General features: G+C 41.9%; 1 protein-coding gene across 1 annotated transcript in view; it reads left to right on the plus strand.

Annotated features, from left to right (window-relative positions):
• LOC106561902 (protein kinase C-binding protein NELL1) overlaps positions 1-18,648 on the plus strand; it is a 502,584-nt gene that overhangs the window by 464,787 nt on the left and 19,149 nt on the right. The window contains exons 16-17 of the mRNA XM_014126233.1: positions 3,174-3,314; positions 14,688-14,881. Coding sequence (XP_013981708.1) covers positions 3,174-3,314; positions 14,688-14,881 — 335 coding nt within the window. The remainder of the gene's footprint in view (positions 1-3,173; positions 3,315-14,687; positions 14,882-18,648) is intronic.

Raw genomic sequence — 18,648 nt, forward strand, 5'->3', positions numbered from 1 at the left:
ACGGATGTTCCGCCCCTTCTAACCAGTGCCTCCACTCCTCCAGCTCCATCTTAACTGCGAGTAATTCTCGATTTCCCACGTAATAGTTTCTCTCAGCAGGGATGCAGCTTTTGGTCCTGGGCTGGACGCTGGGACAGGACAGCCCCCACTCCGACGTCCAAGGCGTCGACCTCCACCACAAACTGACGGGACAGGTATGGATGGATTAAGTTGGGAGCTGTAGTGAATCGCTGCTTGAGTTCTGAGAACACCAGATCAGCTGCTGGAGACCATATGAACGGAACCTTTGAAGAGGTGAGTGCAGAAAGAGGGGAGGAAAGGGTGCTGTAACCCCGGACGAAACGACGGTAGAAGTTAGCAAACCCCAAGAAAACCCCAACTGCACTCTGGATGTGGGTTGAGGCCAATCCACCACCTCTCTCACCTTGTCAGGATCCATCTGAATATTCCCTGCAGCGATGACGTATGCTAGGAAGGAGATCATGACATCAGTGATCTTCAGGTCAGAGCACTAGAAAGAGGACTGAATTCCTGACTTGGAATTCCGAGTTAGATGACCGTTCCACACGTATTTTCCCAGTCAGAGCAAAACATCTTCCAAAGTCTGAGATTTCTCAGTTTCAAGTTTACAGTTGTTTTGAAGTCATGCTGGATTGACCGCATGGCCAATGTATTCAACCTTTTCTGGCCCATGGTGTTGCATGTGAATGTTTATTATTTTAAGCTTTGAAAAGAGACCGTTAACCTCTTACATCTAGACGTTCCGCTAGCGGAACACCTGCTCCAATTTCCAATGATAGGCGTGGCGCGAATTACAAATTCCTCAAAAATACAAAAACTTCAATTTTTCAAACATATGACTATTTCACAGCATTTTAAAGACAAGACTCTCCTTTATCTAACCACACTGTCCGATTTCAAAAAGGCTTTACAGCGAAAGCAAAACATTAGATTATGTCAGCAGAGTACCCAGCCAGAAATAATCAGACACCCATTTTTCAAGCTAGCATATAATGTCACAAAAACCCAGAAGACAGCTAAATGCAGCACTAACCTTTGATGATCTTCATCAGATGACACACCTAGGACATTATGTTATACAATACATGCATGTTTTGTTCAATCAAGTTCATATTTATATCAAAAAACAGCTTTTTACATTAGCATGTGACATTCAGAACTAGCATACCTCCCGCAAACTTCCGGGGAACTTACTAACAATTTACTAAATTACTCACGATAAACGTTCACAAAAAGCATAACAATTATTTTAAGAATTATAGATACAGAACTCCTCTATGCACTCGATATGTCCGATTTTAAAATAGCTTTTTGGTGAAAGCACATTTTGCAATATTCTAAGTACATAGCCCAGCCATCACGGGCTAGCTATTTAGACACCTGGCAAGTTTAGCCTTCACCAAAATCAGATTTACTATTACAAAAATGTTATTACCTTTGTTGTCTTCGTCAGAATGCACTCCCAGGACTGCTACTTCAATAACAAATGTTGGTTTGGTCCCAAATAATCCATCGTTATATCCGAATAGCGGCGTTTTGTTCGTGCGTTCCAGAAACTATCCGAAATGGTATATCAGGGTCGTGCGCATGGCGCAATTCGTGACAAAAAATTGCTAAATATTCCATTACCGTACTTCGAAGCATGTCAACCGCTGTTTAAAATCAATTTTTATGCAATTTATCTCGTAAAAAATAGATAATATTCCGACCGGGAATCTCCTTTTCGGCAAACAGAGGAAAAATCACAAAGACGGGGGCGGCCAGGGCAAGCGCCTAAGCCCACAGTCCCTTGATCGGCCACTTGAGAAAGGCGATAATGTGTTTCAGCCTGGGGCTGGGATGACGACATTCTGTTTTTTCCCGGGCTCTGAGAGCCTATGGAAGACGTAGGAAGTGTCACGTTAGAGCAGAGATCCTTTGTAATTGAATGAGATGGCAAAGAAGTTCAAGAAATTGTCAGACAGGCCACTTCCTGTAAAGGAATCTCTCAGGTTTTGACCTGCCATTTGAGTTCTGTTATACTCACAGACACCATTCAAACAGTTTTAGAAACTTTGGAGTGTTTTCTATCCAAAGCCAATAATTATATGCATATTCTAGTTACTGGGCAGGAGTAGTAACCAGATTAAATCGGGTACGTTTTTTATCCAGCCGTGAAAATACTGCCCCCTAGCCATAACAGGTTAAGTCCAATGACCGAGCAGCATCAATACGTTTTATCTATCATTTCTCTTGATATGACGAGGATTGAAAAGGATTTGCCAGTAGATTGTCGACTTGATTCATAATGATAACTATTTGTCTTGCTTGCTAGCTAAGATTTTGAAAGTATGATGTTGACAGTCCAATCAAAGCTACGGTAGATCAAAGCTACGGTAGATATAACGGGATTTAACATAATTTTATCTTTGGCCAATGACCTTGAGCCTTCTTGGATGGGCATTTCTAATGTAAATCCATGGCAGCGCCCAAGGGGCTTGAATTTTCGAACTCTCCCTGTAGATATTACCTCAATTGTTATTTACTGCTGCTCTTTAATTATTTGTTATTCTTATCTCTTACTTTTTTTAGGCCTTTTCTTCACTGCATTGTTGGTTAAAGGCTTGTAAGTAAGCATGTCAGTGTAAGGTTGTAAGGTTCACCTCTTGTATTCAGCGCATGTGACAAATAAAATTTGATTATGCGGTGATGTAGTGTCCCCGCGAGTGACAGAACACTGAGCCAATTACGGCGTAACTAGAGAACATTACCAACCCCAACGCTCCATATTTTCCACTGGCTGCCCCACCACCACAGAAAGCACTGAGCTAGAATGAAATACCTGCATTTTGGAGCTGCCTTATTCAAGAAATACATTTTATTTATTTTTTTACATTGTTTGCGAAACTGATTTGTGACACGTATTATTGCCAAAATAACATGCAAAACAGGCAACCCAACAATATATTTTCTGTAGCTAAAAAGGTGGGGCTCAAAACAGGCTCTGCCCCACCTGCCCTGAATGACCGGTCAACACTGATTGTAACAATCAGGAGACAGTTAGGATTGCCTTGAGTGCACATGTTATAGAATTGCATATAGATTAAGGAATTCATAGGCTCTTTGTGAAAAATAATGTTGATGGCATCAGATATACTGTGTGTTTCCCCCAGACATTGACGAGTGTGCGGAGGGCCTGATCCAGTGCCACAATCACTCCCGCTGTGTCAACCTGCCGGGCTGGTACCACTGTGAGTGCAGGAACGGTTTCCATGACAATGGCTCCTACCTGATTCACGGGAGCTCCTGCATCGGTTAGTGTGCAGTCATTATATTCCACTTCTGTTGATCGTCTCCATCGCTACTGCTCCTGTCCATCTTGGTCTTCTGTAGCTCAGTTGGTAAAGCTGTAAGTCGCTTTGGATAAAAGCTAATTGTCACATATTACAGGGGAGGGGTCTGATAACATGGCTATGCAGCATTTTATCTGCTGCATGTTGCAGCCTTTTGAAGTGTAGTCTGAATTAATTAGTGAACAAATGGAAATTGATTTGCACATCATGAGCACAGCAGTCATAAACAAATAGTAGACACAGAGTAACAATCAATGACAGTACAACATACTGTACAATATTCATGTCTATAGAAATCAATGTAAAATAGTGTTTAGTGCATAACAGCAGCTGACATAGTGAATCACAATCTCTGTTACAATGAGAAGAGCATGATTTCTGCCTATACCTCTCCCTATACAATGGTCAGGAATACACAGGAGAACATCACTATCTCTAAAATGTACTACGGAATGCTGTTAATTAGTGCAGAATATCTCTTTAGTTTATATTAGAATAACTTTATTTTTCCTGAGAGGGGAACTTTGTTTCTTACTGTTTGAGATGTATGCGTCACCCATATAGATACAGTAGGGAGTAGGGTATACTCTATGATAGGCAGCGTAAATATCCCAATGTCCATTCTCTATTTCTGAAATGAATAGCAGAGGACAGTGACTGTTGAGTCATATTATACTCTCTGAGAATGTACTGTACCCATTGCCCATGTGGAGGTAGCATGCTCGAACATAAAAAAGATATATAAACATGTTTCCTGATCAAAATCAAATCGCTAAATGATCCTTGGTATGACCTTAGAACAATTCCACTAGATAGTCTAAACCTGTGGGGGGGCTTAGACTATCTAGTGCCAAAAATAAGGGGTTAAATACATAATATAACATGTTAACTGATCTTTCTTGAATCTCTCAGATATATTTTTGGGGACTATCTGTTGTTCCATGAAGTGAATCTGTTATTCAGTGCGTTTGTATGAGCTAATAGCAGTAAGGCCCCCCCAAGAAATTCTGCAAATACATTTTTTATATATTTTTTGGATACTTCAATGAGTCTTACAATTCTAAATCAAATAGCAAAATTATCCTTGGTATGACCTTTTTAAAACAATTGTAACGATGTACGCTGAGAGTCGGGAAGCAAGTTCAGGGAGTGAATACATTTAATAAATAAATGAATCAAACACGTAACACAAACAGCACACCAACATGGAACATGAACAGAAACATTAATGAATGGGGAAGAAACCATAGGGAGTGTCATATATAGGGCAGGTAATCAAGGAGGTGATGGAGTCCTGGTGAATGGCATTATGCACCTAACGCTGGTGACAGGTGTGCACCCTAACGAGCAGCCTATTGACCTAGAGGCCAGAGAGGGAGCATACGTGACAGTACCCCCTCCCCGACGCGTGGCTCCAGCCGCAGGACACCGACCAAGATGACGATCCCGGGGATCAGGAGCGGACCGGTCACCTCTGCTAAGGCGCGTAGACCTGTTGATCCGGCTTAGGTGCGAGTGCATGACGACTTAGAGCACCAGAGAGAGAGAATACGTGACTGTACCACCTCCCCAACGCGTTCGGCTCCAGACGCAGGACACCAAACACAGGAATGATCACGGGGATCGGGAGTGGACTGGTCGCCTCTGCTGAGGCGCAGAAACCTGACGAACCAGCTGAGGCCTCCCAGGTAGCTCCGGCTCCAACACCCGGACCCGACATCACCCCCAACACAAAAACTAACAATAAAAACACCCCCTGGTGCTTCCCTTTGGTGAGTCGTCATTCTGTATCAATGTACGCTGAGAGTCGGGAAGCAAGTTCAGGGAGTGAATACATTTAATAAATAAATGAAACAAACACGTAACACAAACAGCGCACCGACATGGAACATGAACAGAAACAATGATGACTGGGGAAGAAACCAAAGGGAGTGACATAAATAGGGCAGGTTATCAAGGAGGTGATGGAGTCCAGGTGAATGGCAGCAGGTGAAAGGTTGCAAGATCGAATCCCCGAGCTGACAAGGTAAAAATCTGTCATTCTGCCCCTGAACAAGGCAGTAACCCACTGTTCCTAGGCCATCATTGAAAATAAGAATTTGTTCTTAACTGACTTGCCTAATTAAATAAAGGTAAAACATTTTTTTTAAATGTCATTATGTGCCTGACACTGGTGACAGGTGTGTGCCCTAACGAGCAGCCTGGTGGCCTAGAGGCAGAAGAGGGAGCACACGTGACAACTATAGCTTATTAGAACTCCCCCACCCTCGGCTTAGACAGGGTTTAGACTCTGATGGGTTAAATCCTGTAATATTCATGTGTATGCATACGATACAGTTATGTATATCATTGCACCGACTGTCGATCAAGCTATGATAGAACTGCAATCTGATTTTGTTACATTACAAAAAAAGCCCTTGTTGATTTAAAACTTGTACATAATGCTGGTAAAACTAAAAACGAGATGTTCTTTAATTCATAGAAAAATGTCTGATGGGCTACATATTCACTCAATGGATGGTTCTCTCATTGAGCAGGTTCAAGCTGATAATATCTGGGTGTTCAAATTGATAAAGATCTAACATATAAAAAACATACTGATGAGCTACTTAAAAGCTAAGATTTAAAGTGGGTTTCTTTTTTAGAAATAGATCTTGCCTCTCCATGAACAGCAGGATGCAGATTGTATAGTCAACTTTCCTGCCAGTTCTTGACTAAGGTGACGCAATTTACCAGAATGCAGCAGCCTCTACTCTTTAACCTTTGGATGTCATCTACCATAGCGTCTTCACTTTATTACAGGTGACAGTTTTAATACTCATCACTGCATCCTGTATCGGAAGGTCGGCTGGACCTCGCTAAAGTCCCGTAGATCACTTCATTACTCCCTTCTTGTTTACAAAGCTCTGCTCCACAAGCTTCCAACATACCTCACTTCCCTGTTGAAATATCAAAATATGAGATACCAAACCCGTTCGCAGGGTTGGTTAACTCTTGAGGACCGCTTGTCTCCACAAAGTTTGGTAAATCCCCTTTGGTTTTAATGCACCACAGTTATGGAATACCTTACAAAACAAATTACATCTGGGTTCCCACGTACCGATAGGGCAGTTTACAACTCTGTTGTTAAATGAGTTTTTTGATTATTATAACTTGTTGTAATGTATTTAGAACTGTCTTGTAGTTTTTGTTTACCTTTTTGTTGTTGCTGTATTGATTACATTTTTGTCCTCAGGGCACCATTGTAAATGAGACACTGGTCTCAATTTGGTTTCCCTGAATAATTAAAAGTTCAAACAAATATATGTGAATAAATAAATAATGTTATATGCCTTTTATCCAATGTGACTTACAGTGTGTGCATATATAGGTGGCAACCACAACGGGACTTGAATTTACAATCCTGATGTTGCAAGTGCCATGCTCTACCAGCTAAACCACAACATACCACATAATAAAGTCCTCATCTGGGTCTGCCAAATTCTGTATGTATGGATCTGCTTACTGTACACCACTTCTCTTATCACCTCTCTTCTCCCAGAGTGAGTGTATAACATTTCCTCCTAGGTCAGGATGCGTCCTAAATGGCACTCTATTCTCAAAAGTAGTGTATTATATAGGGAATAGGGTGCTATTTAGGACGCAGGCCTACAGTACATTTGTATGTGGGCGTGCGTGTGGTTTAATTATACACTGGGAGCCTGGCCAAGCTGGATCTGAATAGACATTTACTAACCATATGCTTCAGGGAGGGGTGGTTTTAATAAACAGATTGTGCATGAAGATTATGATAATACGGAGAAAATTTTCTCCACTGTGTATGTGAGTGTGTGTATGCGTGTCTGTGTGTCTCTTTTTCTCTCTCTCTCTCCTCCCCCTTCTTTCTCTATTCGCTCTCTCTATCTATTGCACTGACGTCCATGACCTTTCTGTATGGACTACACAAATGAAGTACAGTTGAAATTGACCAATAAACAAATGCAGTACTGGCTGATGCCCCCTAATTATGAACAATATTGTCTTGTGTGTGTATGTGTCGGTTAGGCTACAGTATTTTTACCTGAGGTACAAAAAGATCAAATACACAATGTACCACACCCATCACTTTAAGGGTTGATCAGAGCGTTCTGTACTAACAACAGTAATCAAGCACCCAAGCTAACTTGCTAGCTACTTCTAGACATCTAAGTGAGAGAGTACAGCTCACTGAACATTACTCGCCCTAGCAGAGCAGGTTAGGCTGTTAAGTTATCCAGTGTTGGTGACTGTAACTGTGCTGTCAGATTGTAAGTTGTAAATTCAGAGCGTTTCGCATTCAGAGCGCACACCGCATTCAGAGTGCACATTGTAAATTCGCTCTGGCCGATGAGTAGGTTTGATTCAAACGTTTTGACCTCACAACGGAGTCAAGCACCCAAGCTAACATTGGCTAGCTTGCTAGCTACGTCCAGACACATAATGAGAGAACAACCAACTCTGACCATTTTACTCGCCCTAGCAGAGTTGGTTAGGCTGTTTTCGTGTTATCTAGAGCATTGGTGACTGTAACTGTGTTGCTGGCAACAATTTAATTATGCTTTTTTTGCCGACAATGGCCATATTCAACAGGTGTTGAGCATTCGTAAAGCTAATTTATGAACGCACCCGAAATGGTTACTTGCATAGTGGAGTATTTTATTAAGACATGTAGCTAGCTAGCTAGCTAGGTAAACAATGATCCATAATCCCAACTCATGACGTTACTACCCTGCATGAATCTGCAGGTAGCTAACCAACCAGGTTCAATGTTAGCTAGCTAACATTAGTCTATAGCTAGCCAAGTAAATGGCTCTGAGATACGAATAATAAGATCATACACGTAACTTTAGCTAGCAAGCCAAACAATTAACCATAATCCCAACTCATCACCCTCTCACTGTCCCCAGCTACTCACAAGGCAGGCAATACGCTTGACCTCATCTTCACTAGACAATGTTCTTCTACTAATCTCACTGCAACTCCCCTCCAAGTCTCCGATCACTACCTTGTATCCTTTTCCCTCTCGCTCTCCTCCAACACTACTCACTCTGCCCCTACTCAGATGATATTGCTCCATCGCAACCCTCTCTCTCCTGCTACTCTCTCCTCTTCCATTCTATCATCTCTTCCCTCTGCTCAATCTTTCTCCAACCAATCTCCTGATTCTGCCTCCTCAACCCTCCTCTCCTCCCTTTCTGCATCCTTTGACTCTCTATGTCCCCTATCCTCCCGGCCGGCTCGGTCCTCCCCTCCTGCTCCGTGGCTTTACGACTCATTGCGAGCTCACAGAACAGGGCTCCGGGCAGCCGAGCGGAAATGGATGAAAATTTGCCTCCCTGCGGACCTGCCATCTTTTCACTCCCTCCTCTCTACATTTTCCTCCTCTGTTTCTGCTGCTAAAGCCACTTTCTACCACTCTAACTTCCAAGCATCTGCCTCTAACCCTAGGAAGCTCTTTGCCACCTTCTCCTCCCTCCTGAATCCTCCTCCCCCTCCCCCTCCCCCCCTCCTCCCTCTCTGCGGCTGACTTCGTCAACCATTTTGAAAAGAAGGTCGACGACATCCGATCCTCGTTTGTTAAGTCAAACGACACCGCTGGTCCTGCTCACATTGCCCTACCCTATGCTTTGACCTCTTTCTCCCCTCTCTCTCCAGATTAAATCTTGCGTCTTGTGACGGCCGGCCGCCTAACAACAAAGACCAAAGTCTAGCAACATGTCGGATGAGATAGCAAAAGCTCAGGTTGCCCAGGCCGGCGGAAATACAATCTTCGGCAAAATCATTCGCAAGGAGATTCCTGCAAAAATATTATTTGAAGATGACCCTATCCCCTCCTCTCTTCTCCAGACCATTTCCGGAGACTTTCTCCCTTAACTCACCTCGCTCATCAACTCATCCTTGACCGCTGGCTATGTCCCTTCCGTCTTCAAAAGAGCGAGAGTTGCACCCCTTCTCAAAAAACCTACACTCGATCCCTCCGATGTCAACAACTACAGACCAGTATCCCTTCTTTCTTTTCTCTCCAAAACTCTTGAACATGCCGTCCTTGGCCAGCTCTCCTGCTATCTCTCTCAGAATGACCTTCTTGATCCAAATCAGTCAGGTTTCATTGCTGGTCATTCAACTGAGACTGCTCTTCTCTGTGTCACGGAGGCTCTCCGCACTGCTAAAGCTAACTCTCTCTCCTCTGCTCTCATCCTTCTAGACCTATCTGCTGCCTTTGATACTGTGAACCATCAGATCCTCCTCTCCACCATCTCCGAGTTGGGTATCTCCGGCGCGGCTCACTCTTGGATTGCGTCCTACCTGACAGGTCGCTCCTACCAGGCGGCATGGCGAGAATCCTCCACACCACGTGCTCTCACCACTGGTTTCCCCCAGGCCTCAGTTCAAGGCCCTCTCCTATTCTCGCTATACACCAAGTCACTTGGCTCTGTCATATCCTCACATGGTCTCTCCTATCATTGCTACGAAGACGACACACAATTAATCTTCTCCTTTCCCCCTTCTGATAACCAGGTGGCAAATCGCATCTCTGCATGTCTGGCAGACATATCAGTGTGGATGACGGATCACCACCTCAAGCTGAACCTCGGCAAGACGGAGCTGCTCTTCCTCCCGGGGAAGGACTGCGCTTTCCATGATCTCGCAATCACGATGGACAACTCCATTGTGTCCTCCTCCCAGAGTGCTAAGAGCCTCGGCGTGACCCTGGACAACACCCTGTCATTTGCCGCTAACATCAAGGCGGTGACTCGATCCTGTAGGTTCATGCTATACAACATTCGCAGAGTACGACCCTGCCTTACACAGGAAGCGGCGCAGGTCCTAATCCAGGCACTTGTCATCTCCCGTCTGGATTACTGCAACTCCCTGTTGGCGGGGCTCCCTGCCTGTGCCATTAAACCCCTACAACTCATCCAGAACGCCGCAGCCCGTCTGGTGTTCAACCTTCCCAAGTTCTCTCACGTCACCCCGCTCCTCCGCAAACTCCACTGGCTTCCAGTTGAAGCTCGCATCTGCTACAAGACCATGGTGCTTGCCTACGGAGCTGTGAGGGGAACGGCACCTCCGTACCTTCATGCTCTGATCAGGCCCTACACCCAAACAAGGGCACTGCGTTCATCCACCTCTGGCCTGCTGGCTCCCCTACCTTTGCGGAAGCACAGTTCCCGCTAGGCCCAGTCAAAACTGTTCGCTGCTCTGGCACCCCAATGGTGGAATAAGCTCCCTTACGACGCCAGGACAGCGGAGTCAATCACCACCTTCCGTAGACACCTGAAACCCCACCTCTTAACCTCTATGGGCTAGGTGGGACACTTGGTGGGACGCTTGGCGCGTTATTCAAATTCCTCAAAAATGCAAAAACTTCAATTTTTCAAACATATGACTATTTTACACCATTTTAAAGACAAGACTCTCGTTAATCTAACCACACTGTCCGATTTCAGAAAGGCTTTACAACGAAAGCAAAACATTAGATTATGTCAGCAGAGTACCCAGCCAGAAATAATCAGACACCCATTTTTCAAGCTAGCATATAATGTCACATAAACCCAAACCACAGCTAAATGTAGCACTAACCTTTGATGATCTTCATCAGATGACAACCCTAGGACATTATGTTATACAATACATGCATGTTTTGTTCAATCAAGTTCATATTTATATCAAAAACCAGCTTTTAACATTCGAGGAGTTTGTATTTCGCACCACGCCTATCATTGGATATTGGAGCAGGTGTTCCGCTAGCGGAACGTCTAGATTTAACCTCTATGGGACCCCTTCCCGTTCTCATCCCGTTAACGGGATTGATTTTGACAACAGCCAGTGGAAAATCAGAGTGCCAAATTTTAAACAGCTAAAATCTCATAACATTTTCTCAAACAATCAACTATTTTACACCATTTTAAAGATAAACTTCTGGTTAACCTCTCTGGGCTAAATCGTCCCACCTACGCAACAGCCAGTGTAATCCCGTGGCGGGATTTTCAAATACCTTAGAAATGCTATTACTTCAATTTCTCAAACATATGACTATTTTACACCATTTTAATTTCTTTGGGCTAGGGGGCAGTATTTTCACATCCGGATAAAAAACGTACCCGATTTAATCTGGTTACGACTCCTGCCCAGTAACTAGAATATGCATATAATTATTGGCTTTGGATAGAAAACACCCTAAAGTTTCTAAAACTGTTTGAATGGTGTCTGTGAGTATAACAGAACTCCTATGGCAGGCAAAAACCTGAGAAGGTTTCATTCAGGAAGTGGCCTGTCTGACAAGGTGTTGTTGTTCTTGCTTCTGTGTATTGAAGAGTCAGGATCTTAGCTGTAACGTGACATTTCCTAGGGCTCCAATAGGCTCTCAGAGCCCTGGAAAAACCTGAACGATGACGAGGCAGCCTCAGGCTGAAACATATTATTGCCTTTTCTAAGTGGCCCATCAGAGGACAATGGAATTAGGCGCGTGCCCGATTCGACCCCGTGCAGTATTTTCCTTCGGCTGTTTAGCTAATTGCAGATTCCCGGTCGGAATATTATCGCTTTTTTACGAGAATAATGGCATAAAAATTGATTTTAAACAGCGGTTGACATGCTTCGAAGTACGGTAATGGAATATTTAGAATTTTTTTGTCACGAAATGCGCCATGCGTGCGACCGTTATTTACCATTTCGGATAGTGTCTAGAACGCACAAACAAAACGACGCTATTCGGATATAACGATGGATTATTTGGGACCAAACCAACATTTGTTATTGAAGTAGAAGTCCTGGGAGTGCATTCTGACGAAGAACAGGAAAGGTAAGACCATTTTTCTTATAGTAAATGTGATTTTGGTGAAGGCTAAACTTGCCGGGTGTCTAAATAGCTAGCCCTGTGATGCCGGGCTATCTACTCAGAATATTGCAAAAATGTGCTTCATCCGAAAAGCTATTTTAAAATCGTACATATCGAGTGCATAGAGGAGTAATGTATCTATAATTCTTAAAATAATTGTTATGCTTTTTGTGAACGTTTATCGTGAGTAATTTAGTAAATTGTTAGTAAATTCCCCGGAAGTTTGCGGGGGTATGCTTTTTCTGAACGTCACATGCTAATGTAAAAAGCTGGTTTTTGATATAAATATGAACTTGATTGAACAAAAAATGCATGTTTTGTATAACAATGTCCTAGGTGTGTCATCTGATGAAGATCATAAAAGGTTAGTGCTGCATTTAGCTGTCTTCTGTGTTTTTGTGACATTATATGCTAGCTTGAAAAATGGGTGTCTGATTATTTCTGGCTGGGTACTCTGCTGACATAATCTAATGTTTTGCTTTCGTTGTAAAGCCTTTTTGAAATCGGACAGTGTGGTTAGATTAAGCAACTAGATGCATCACAAAAAAACAAAACACAGCTAAATGAAGCACTAACCTTTAACGATCTTCATCAGATGACACTCCTAGGACATTATGTTACATAATACATGTATGTTTTGCTCGATAAAGTTCATATTTAGATCCAAAAACAGCATTTTACATTGGCGCGTAATGTTGAGATATGTTTTCCCTCCAAACCCTCCGGTGAATGAGCACAATGAGCACACATAGTACGTAAATTCTCATCGTAAACATTGATCAATATAGAAGTATTATGCACAGAATGATAGATACACTTCTCCTAAATGTAATCGCTTTGTCAGATTTCAAAAAAGGTTCATGGCGAAAGCACAATTTGCAATAATCTGAGTACAGCCCAGATGACACTAACAACTAGCAAACAGAAATTAGCCTTCTTGGAGTCAATAAAACTAAGAAATTACATTATAAATATTCACTTACCTTTGATTATCTTCATCAGAAGGCACTCCCAGGAATCCCAGCTCCACAATAAATGTTCGATAAAGTTCATATTTATTTCCAAATAATCAATTTTGTTCGCGCGTTAGGTTCACTATCCAAATCCACTACGAGCGTGCTTACTTAGTCCAGACGAAAAGTCAAAAAAGTTATACTACAGTTTGTAGAAACATGTCAAACGATGTATAGAATCAATCTTTAGGTTGTTTTTATCATATACCTTGAATAAAATTCCAACCGGACCTATCCGTTCTATTTAGGAGTGAATATGAACTCAGCTCGCTCCCAAGTCATTGCACGTGACTTGAGCCCCTGCCTTATAATGGGACACCAGTTTACCACAGCTGGTATTCCCTTCAAATTCACCATAGAATCTTCAAACACCGTTCTAAAGACTGCTGACATCTAGTGGAAGCTTTAGGAAGTGCAAAATGAACCCTAAGTCACTGTATACAGTCAAGGCAATCACTTGAAAGGACTACAAGCACCAGACTTCCCACTTCCTGCTTGACTTTTCCTCCAGTTTTTGCCTGCCATATGAGTTCTGTTATACTCACAGACACCATTCAAACAGTTTTAGAAACTTCAGAGTGTTTTCTATCCAAATCTACTAATAATATGCATATTCTCGTTTCTGGGACAGAGTAGTAACCTGTTTAAATTGGGTAAGTTTTTCATCCGGCCGTGAAAATACTGCCCCCTAGCCCTAAGAGGTTTTAAGCACTTGACTTTTTTCATCCTGAGAGTATTTTTCTTATAGTGTTGGCTGAGAATTACTTTGGTAATGACATGTTGCAAAATACAGGTTGAGGAAAAAAGTATTTAATTTGTGTTGTCATTTGTCTGCTATCTTTTGATTTTTTGTCTAATTAAGCATTTATTTAGTAACTAGTTCAACAGGCTTTTTTCGTTAAGAAATAATAATAATTTCTAGTTGAATAAACATATGAGATAAATTGAGCAAACATGCCATTTTAAATTAGAGCTAAGTTTGGACCAATAAAAACATTTAAATTCACGTTTGACACTTTGACAGAAAAATGTAGTAAACAAAAAAAAGGCCGTGGAACCAGTTATTTAATAATAATTAGTTGAAACACCATGAAATGTTTTACAGTATGTGTCTCTCTAATTTAGTTTATGCAAATAATGTGTCCCACTTACAATAAATTCCGGTAAGAGCGTACCCTTTTTCTCTCTTCCCTCTGCCGCTGGTGTCACTGGGTAAAATGCAATTAATAGTTAAGGTGGTAAAAAAAGATTTCAGGTGCATTCCGTATATTGTAACATTGTTGCAGGGTTTTATTCATGTTGATATGCTCCATCTCTGGGCACACTCCTGTGTTGCATTTGCAACAGCTAAACTAAACACTGGAAGAACAGGTAGGAGATAAAGTATAGGGGAAAATGGTGTAGCGAAAAAAGTCACACATTCTTGTTTTTGATAGGTTAAACAGCTATTCTCTGTTTCAGACGTTGATGAGTGCGCAACACAGACACACACCTGCTGGAACAACAGTGTGTGTGTGAACCTTCCGGGTGGTTTTGACTGTATGTGCACATCTGGACCGGCCTGCAGTGGAGACTGTCTTCACGAGGAGGGCCTCAAACACAACGGACAGGAGTGGAACCTCAGCCTGGACCGCTGCTCCCTCTGCTCCTGCAAGGTAGGGCTAACACACACACACACACACACACACACACACACACACACACACACACACACACACACACACACACACACACACACACACACACACACACATTAAGGCAGCTCCCCACACCTCTCTGATTCAGAGGGATTGGGTTGAATGCGGAAGACACATTTCAGTTGAGGGCATTCAGTTGTACAACTGATCTAGGTATCCCCCTTTCCCCTTTCCCAAAACACATTCTGCTCCCTCTGCTTCTGCAAGCTATAGGGCTAACACACACACACTCGATCTCACACACCCACACACACACACTGTTCCCTCTGCTCCTGCAGTGTAAGACTAACACACACATCTACATGTGAGCCAACGCTCATCCAAGAATGCACTCACATTAACACATCGCTGTGTTTACACAAACACATGCATGCATGTGTACACACACATACAATATATAGCTTTTCTTACATACACCCATCTCCACCTCACACCTACTTTGTTAGTGGTTACTACCTAGTAAACAGAATCAAAGCAAGAAAATACAGAAAGACATCCACAGTCACATAGATGAAACAACCATCTCCATACAAACTCACATCTGGGTTCCCACTGTAACATCACACACACTTACCTCATAAAGTCAAGACAGGGAAAGAACACAGAGAACGACACACACTTCTACTCTGTCACACACACACATACAATCAAACTCTTTGCTGTTGTTTTTTTGGGTGGGGGACGACGACAATCTTAATCAACATTAAAATGACTAAAACAAAATCGGAACTGAGAAGAAATGAAGATAGACCTACATTTATAGTGTCTTCACTCTGTCCAACTTGCTAACAGTCAGCTAAAAACGACAGCTAGACAGTCAGGAAGCATAAACAATTCCAAAAGTGATGGATCGAGGTCTATTGTTAGCTAAATTAGTTTGACACCCTCTGGGTTTATCAGGTCCCAGTACAGTTGGGAGGTGTGTACTGTAGAGGAGTTCACGAGCGAGTCCGGATCCATAATTCTAAATAATGTCACGGGTCTGGGTTGGATCTGATATGGTTGTCATGAGTCTCGGGTATGCGTAATTGTAACTGACTTGTCTGGAAGGACCCATACAGATCTGAACGGGACTACTGCAGTAGAGAGTGAGGTATTTTACTATTTATGCTGATGCTCTTGCTTTTCACAAGAGTGGCACATGTGGCTTGTTGTCATTGTTGGCCAGTCGTAAATCAGGCAATAGGCTATAGTCATAGAGCCTCTGTGTGTGGCAATAGTTAGGAAATATCTAATCAATTGAAGATGGAATTAAAATGACGGAATGAAAAGGTAAAGGAGAAGGATAGGCTACAACGACCAACAGCCAACAGATAGGCTGCTCCTAAATATTCTGAATGGAGTTGTTGTTATTTGTAACTGTAGGATTAGAAAGTGCATGCACTGCAGCCTCATTTACAGTGTTAATTTCGTCAACAAAAATAGTGACAAAAATATTCGGCAAACACCTATTTTTCAGTGGCAATTGACGAGACTATAACTGACTAAATAGACCCAGAAAAAACTATAACTAAACAACAACAAATAATACATTAATTTCAGTTGACTAAAATGAGACAAAATGTACCATGCAACTAAAATCTGACTACTAAATGGACTGGACAATCATTTTTGGAGACATTTGGAGCTTTCAGTGATAAGCACAATTAATATTAGCAGCACAGATGCACAGCGCAGTTATGTTGATCAGTGGAAAGGGCACCTCACACCCAGCAAACACAGCCCAAAGTGGTTTGTCCTTTAAAAGTTGCAGTGTACTGCAGCACAGCTTGCGTGGTGCCGCAGAATTCTATGGCACATTATTTAAGTGCCAACCACTGGTACAATTAATGCTAGTTATTGCTAGTTTGAACACCAGAGGGCATCTTTGAGAAGCATTTGATAGCCTTCAATAGTGGCTGTACTAGAGAATTTAAAACCTTTTTGTAAGAACATACTATATGGAACTGATTTTAAGAAATTTAGCTTAATTAATTAGATTAATATTATGGTGTTTCTATTCCAAGAAAAATGAAAAACCCTCTGGGTTTCCAATAGGATGGAATGGAAAATATGACGCTGTACAACGTGACAGTCGGGAGTAGGCTCCCCGTGCAGTTTGATACCCTTGCCGGCCGCCACCGGGAGACCGATGAGGCGGCTTTTGGTTTTAATTTAGAATCCTTCAATCCTCTATATGTAATTATTGGCGGTAGAGTCACGTCATATTTTTCGATATACTGTAGGGCTACCGTAGGCGACATGAGTCTCAATAGTGTTGAGTAATGTGCTATTGAGACTCAGTGGTGTAGGTCTTATTTATTTAACCTTTTGAGGCTAGCGTCCCACCCACCGTGCACACTATTCAACAGCCAGTGAAAAATCAGAGCGCCAAATTCGAAAACAACAAAATGTCATAATTCAAATTTCTCAAACATACAACTATTTTACACCATTTTATAGATAAACATCTCCTTAACGAGAAGTTTATCTTTAAAATGGTGTAAAATAGCGTCCCACCTTGCCCATAGAGGTTAATCCAACCACGTTGTCCGATTTCAAAAAGGCTTTACGGCGAAAGCATAAAGTTAGATTATGTTAGGACAGTACATAGACAAAAAAGTACACACAGCCATTTTCAATGCAAGGACAAGCGTCACCAAAAGCAGAAAACCAGCTAAAATTATACACTAACCTTTGACAATCTTCATCAGAGACACTCCTAGGACATTATGTTAGACAATACATGCATTTTTTGTTCTATCAAGTTCATATTTATATCTAAAAAATCCATTTTACATTTACAAAAATACTCATTATAAACGTTGATAAAATATTAAACTGTTATTCAAAGAATTATAGATTAACATCTCCTTAATGCAACCGCATTGACAGATTTCAAAATAACTTTACTGGGAAAGCACACTTTGCAATAATCTGAGTACTGCTCTCAGAAAAAAACATCAGGCAATTACAGATACCCGCCATTTTAGAGTCATCTAAATGCATAAATAGCATTAGAAATATTCACTTACCTTTAATAATCTTCATCAGAAGACACTTCCAGGAATCCCTGTTCCACAATAAATGTTGTTTTGTTCGATAAAGTTCATAATTTATGTCCAAATAACTCCATGTTGTTTGCGCGTTCAGTAAGCTACTCAAAATGTAGGACGCGCGAGGAAAATCTCACGACGAAAAGTAAAAAAAAAAGTTATATTTACGTTCGTTCAAACATGTCAAACGTTGTATAGCATCAATCTTTAGGGCCTTTATAACAGTAATATTCCAACTGGACCATTGCTATGTCTTGAAAAACGTTTTGGAACACAGGTCCCTTCTCACTTAACGCGCGCAATGAACTGATGTGATTTTCTTCTCGTTCGGTCTGTGTTTACCGCAAAAGCCTCAAACAACTTTCTAAAGACTGTTGACATCTAGTGGAAGCCTTAGGAATTGCAAAATGAACTGTGTGTCAGAAAGGCAAGGACTTGAAAAAAACTACAGGTACCAGATTTTCATTTCCTGTTTGTATTTTTCTCAGGTTTTTGGAAACGTTAGAGTGTTTTCTATCCAAATATACTAATAATTTGCAAATATTTGACTCTGAGCCCGAGTATTAGGCCGTTTACTCTGGGCACGCTTTTCATCCAAAAGTGAAAATACTGCCCCCTAGCCCAGACAGGTTAACCTTGTTAAACATCACAGGAAAAGACTCCATGCTGTTATACTTGCCAGAGTTGGTT

Source organism: Salmo salar, chromosome ssa11 (genome assembly GCF_905237065.1).
Source record: "Salmo salar chromosome ssa11, Ssal_v3.1, whole genome shotgun sequence".
Lineage (NCBI taxonomy): Eukaryota > Metazoa > Chordata > Actinopteri > Salmoniformes > Salmonidae > Salmo > Salmo salar.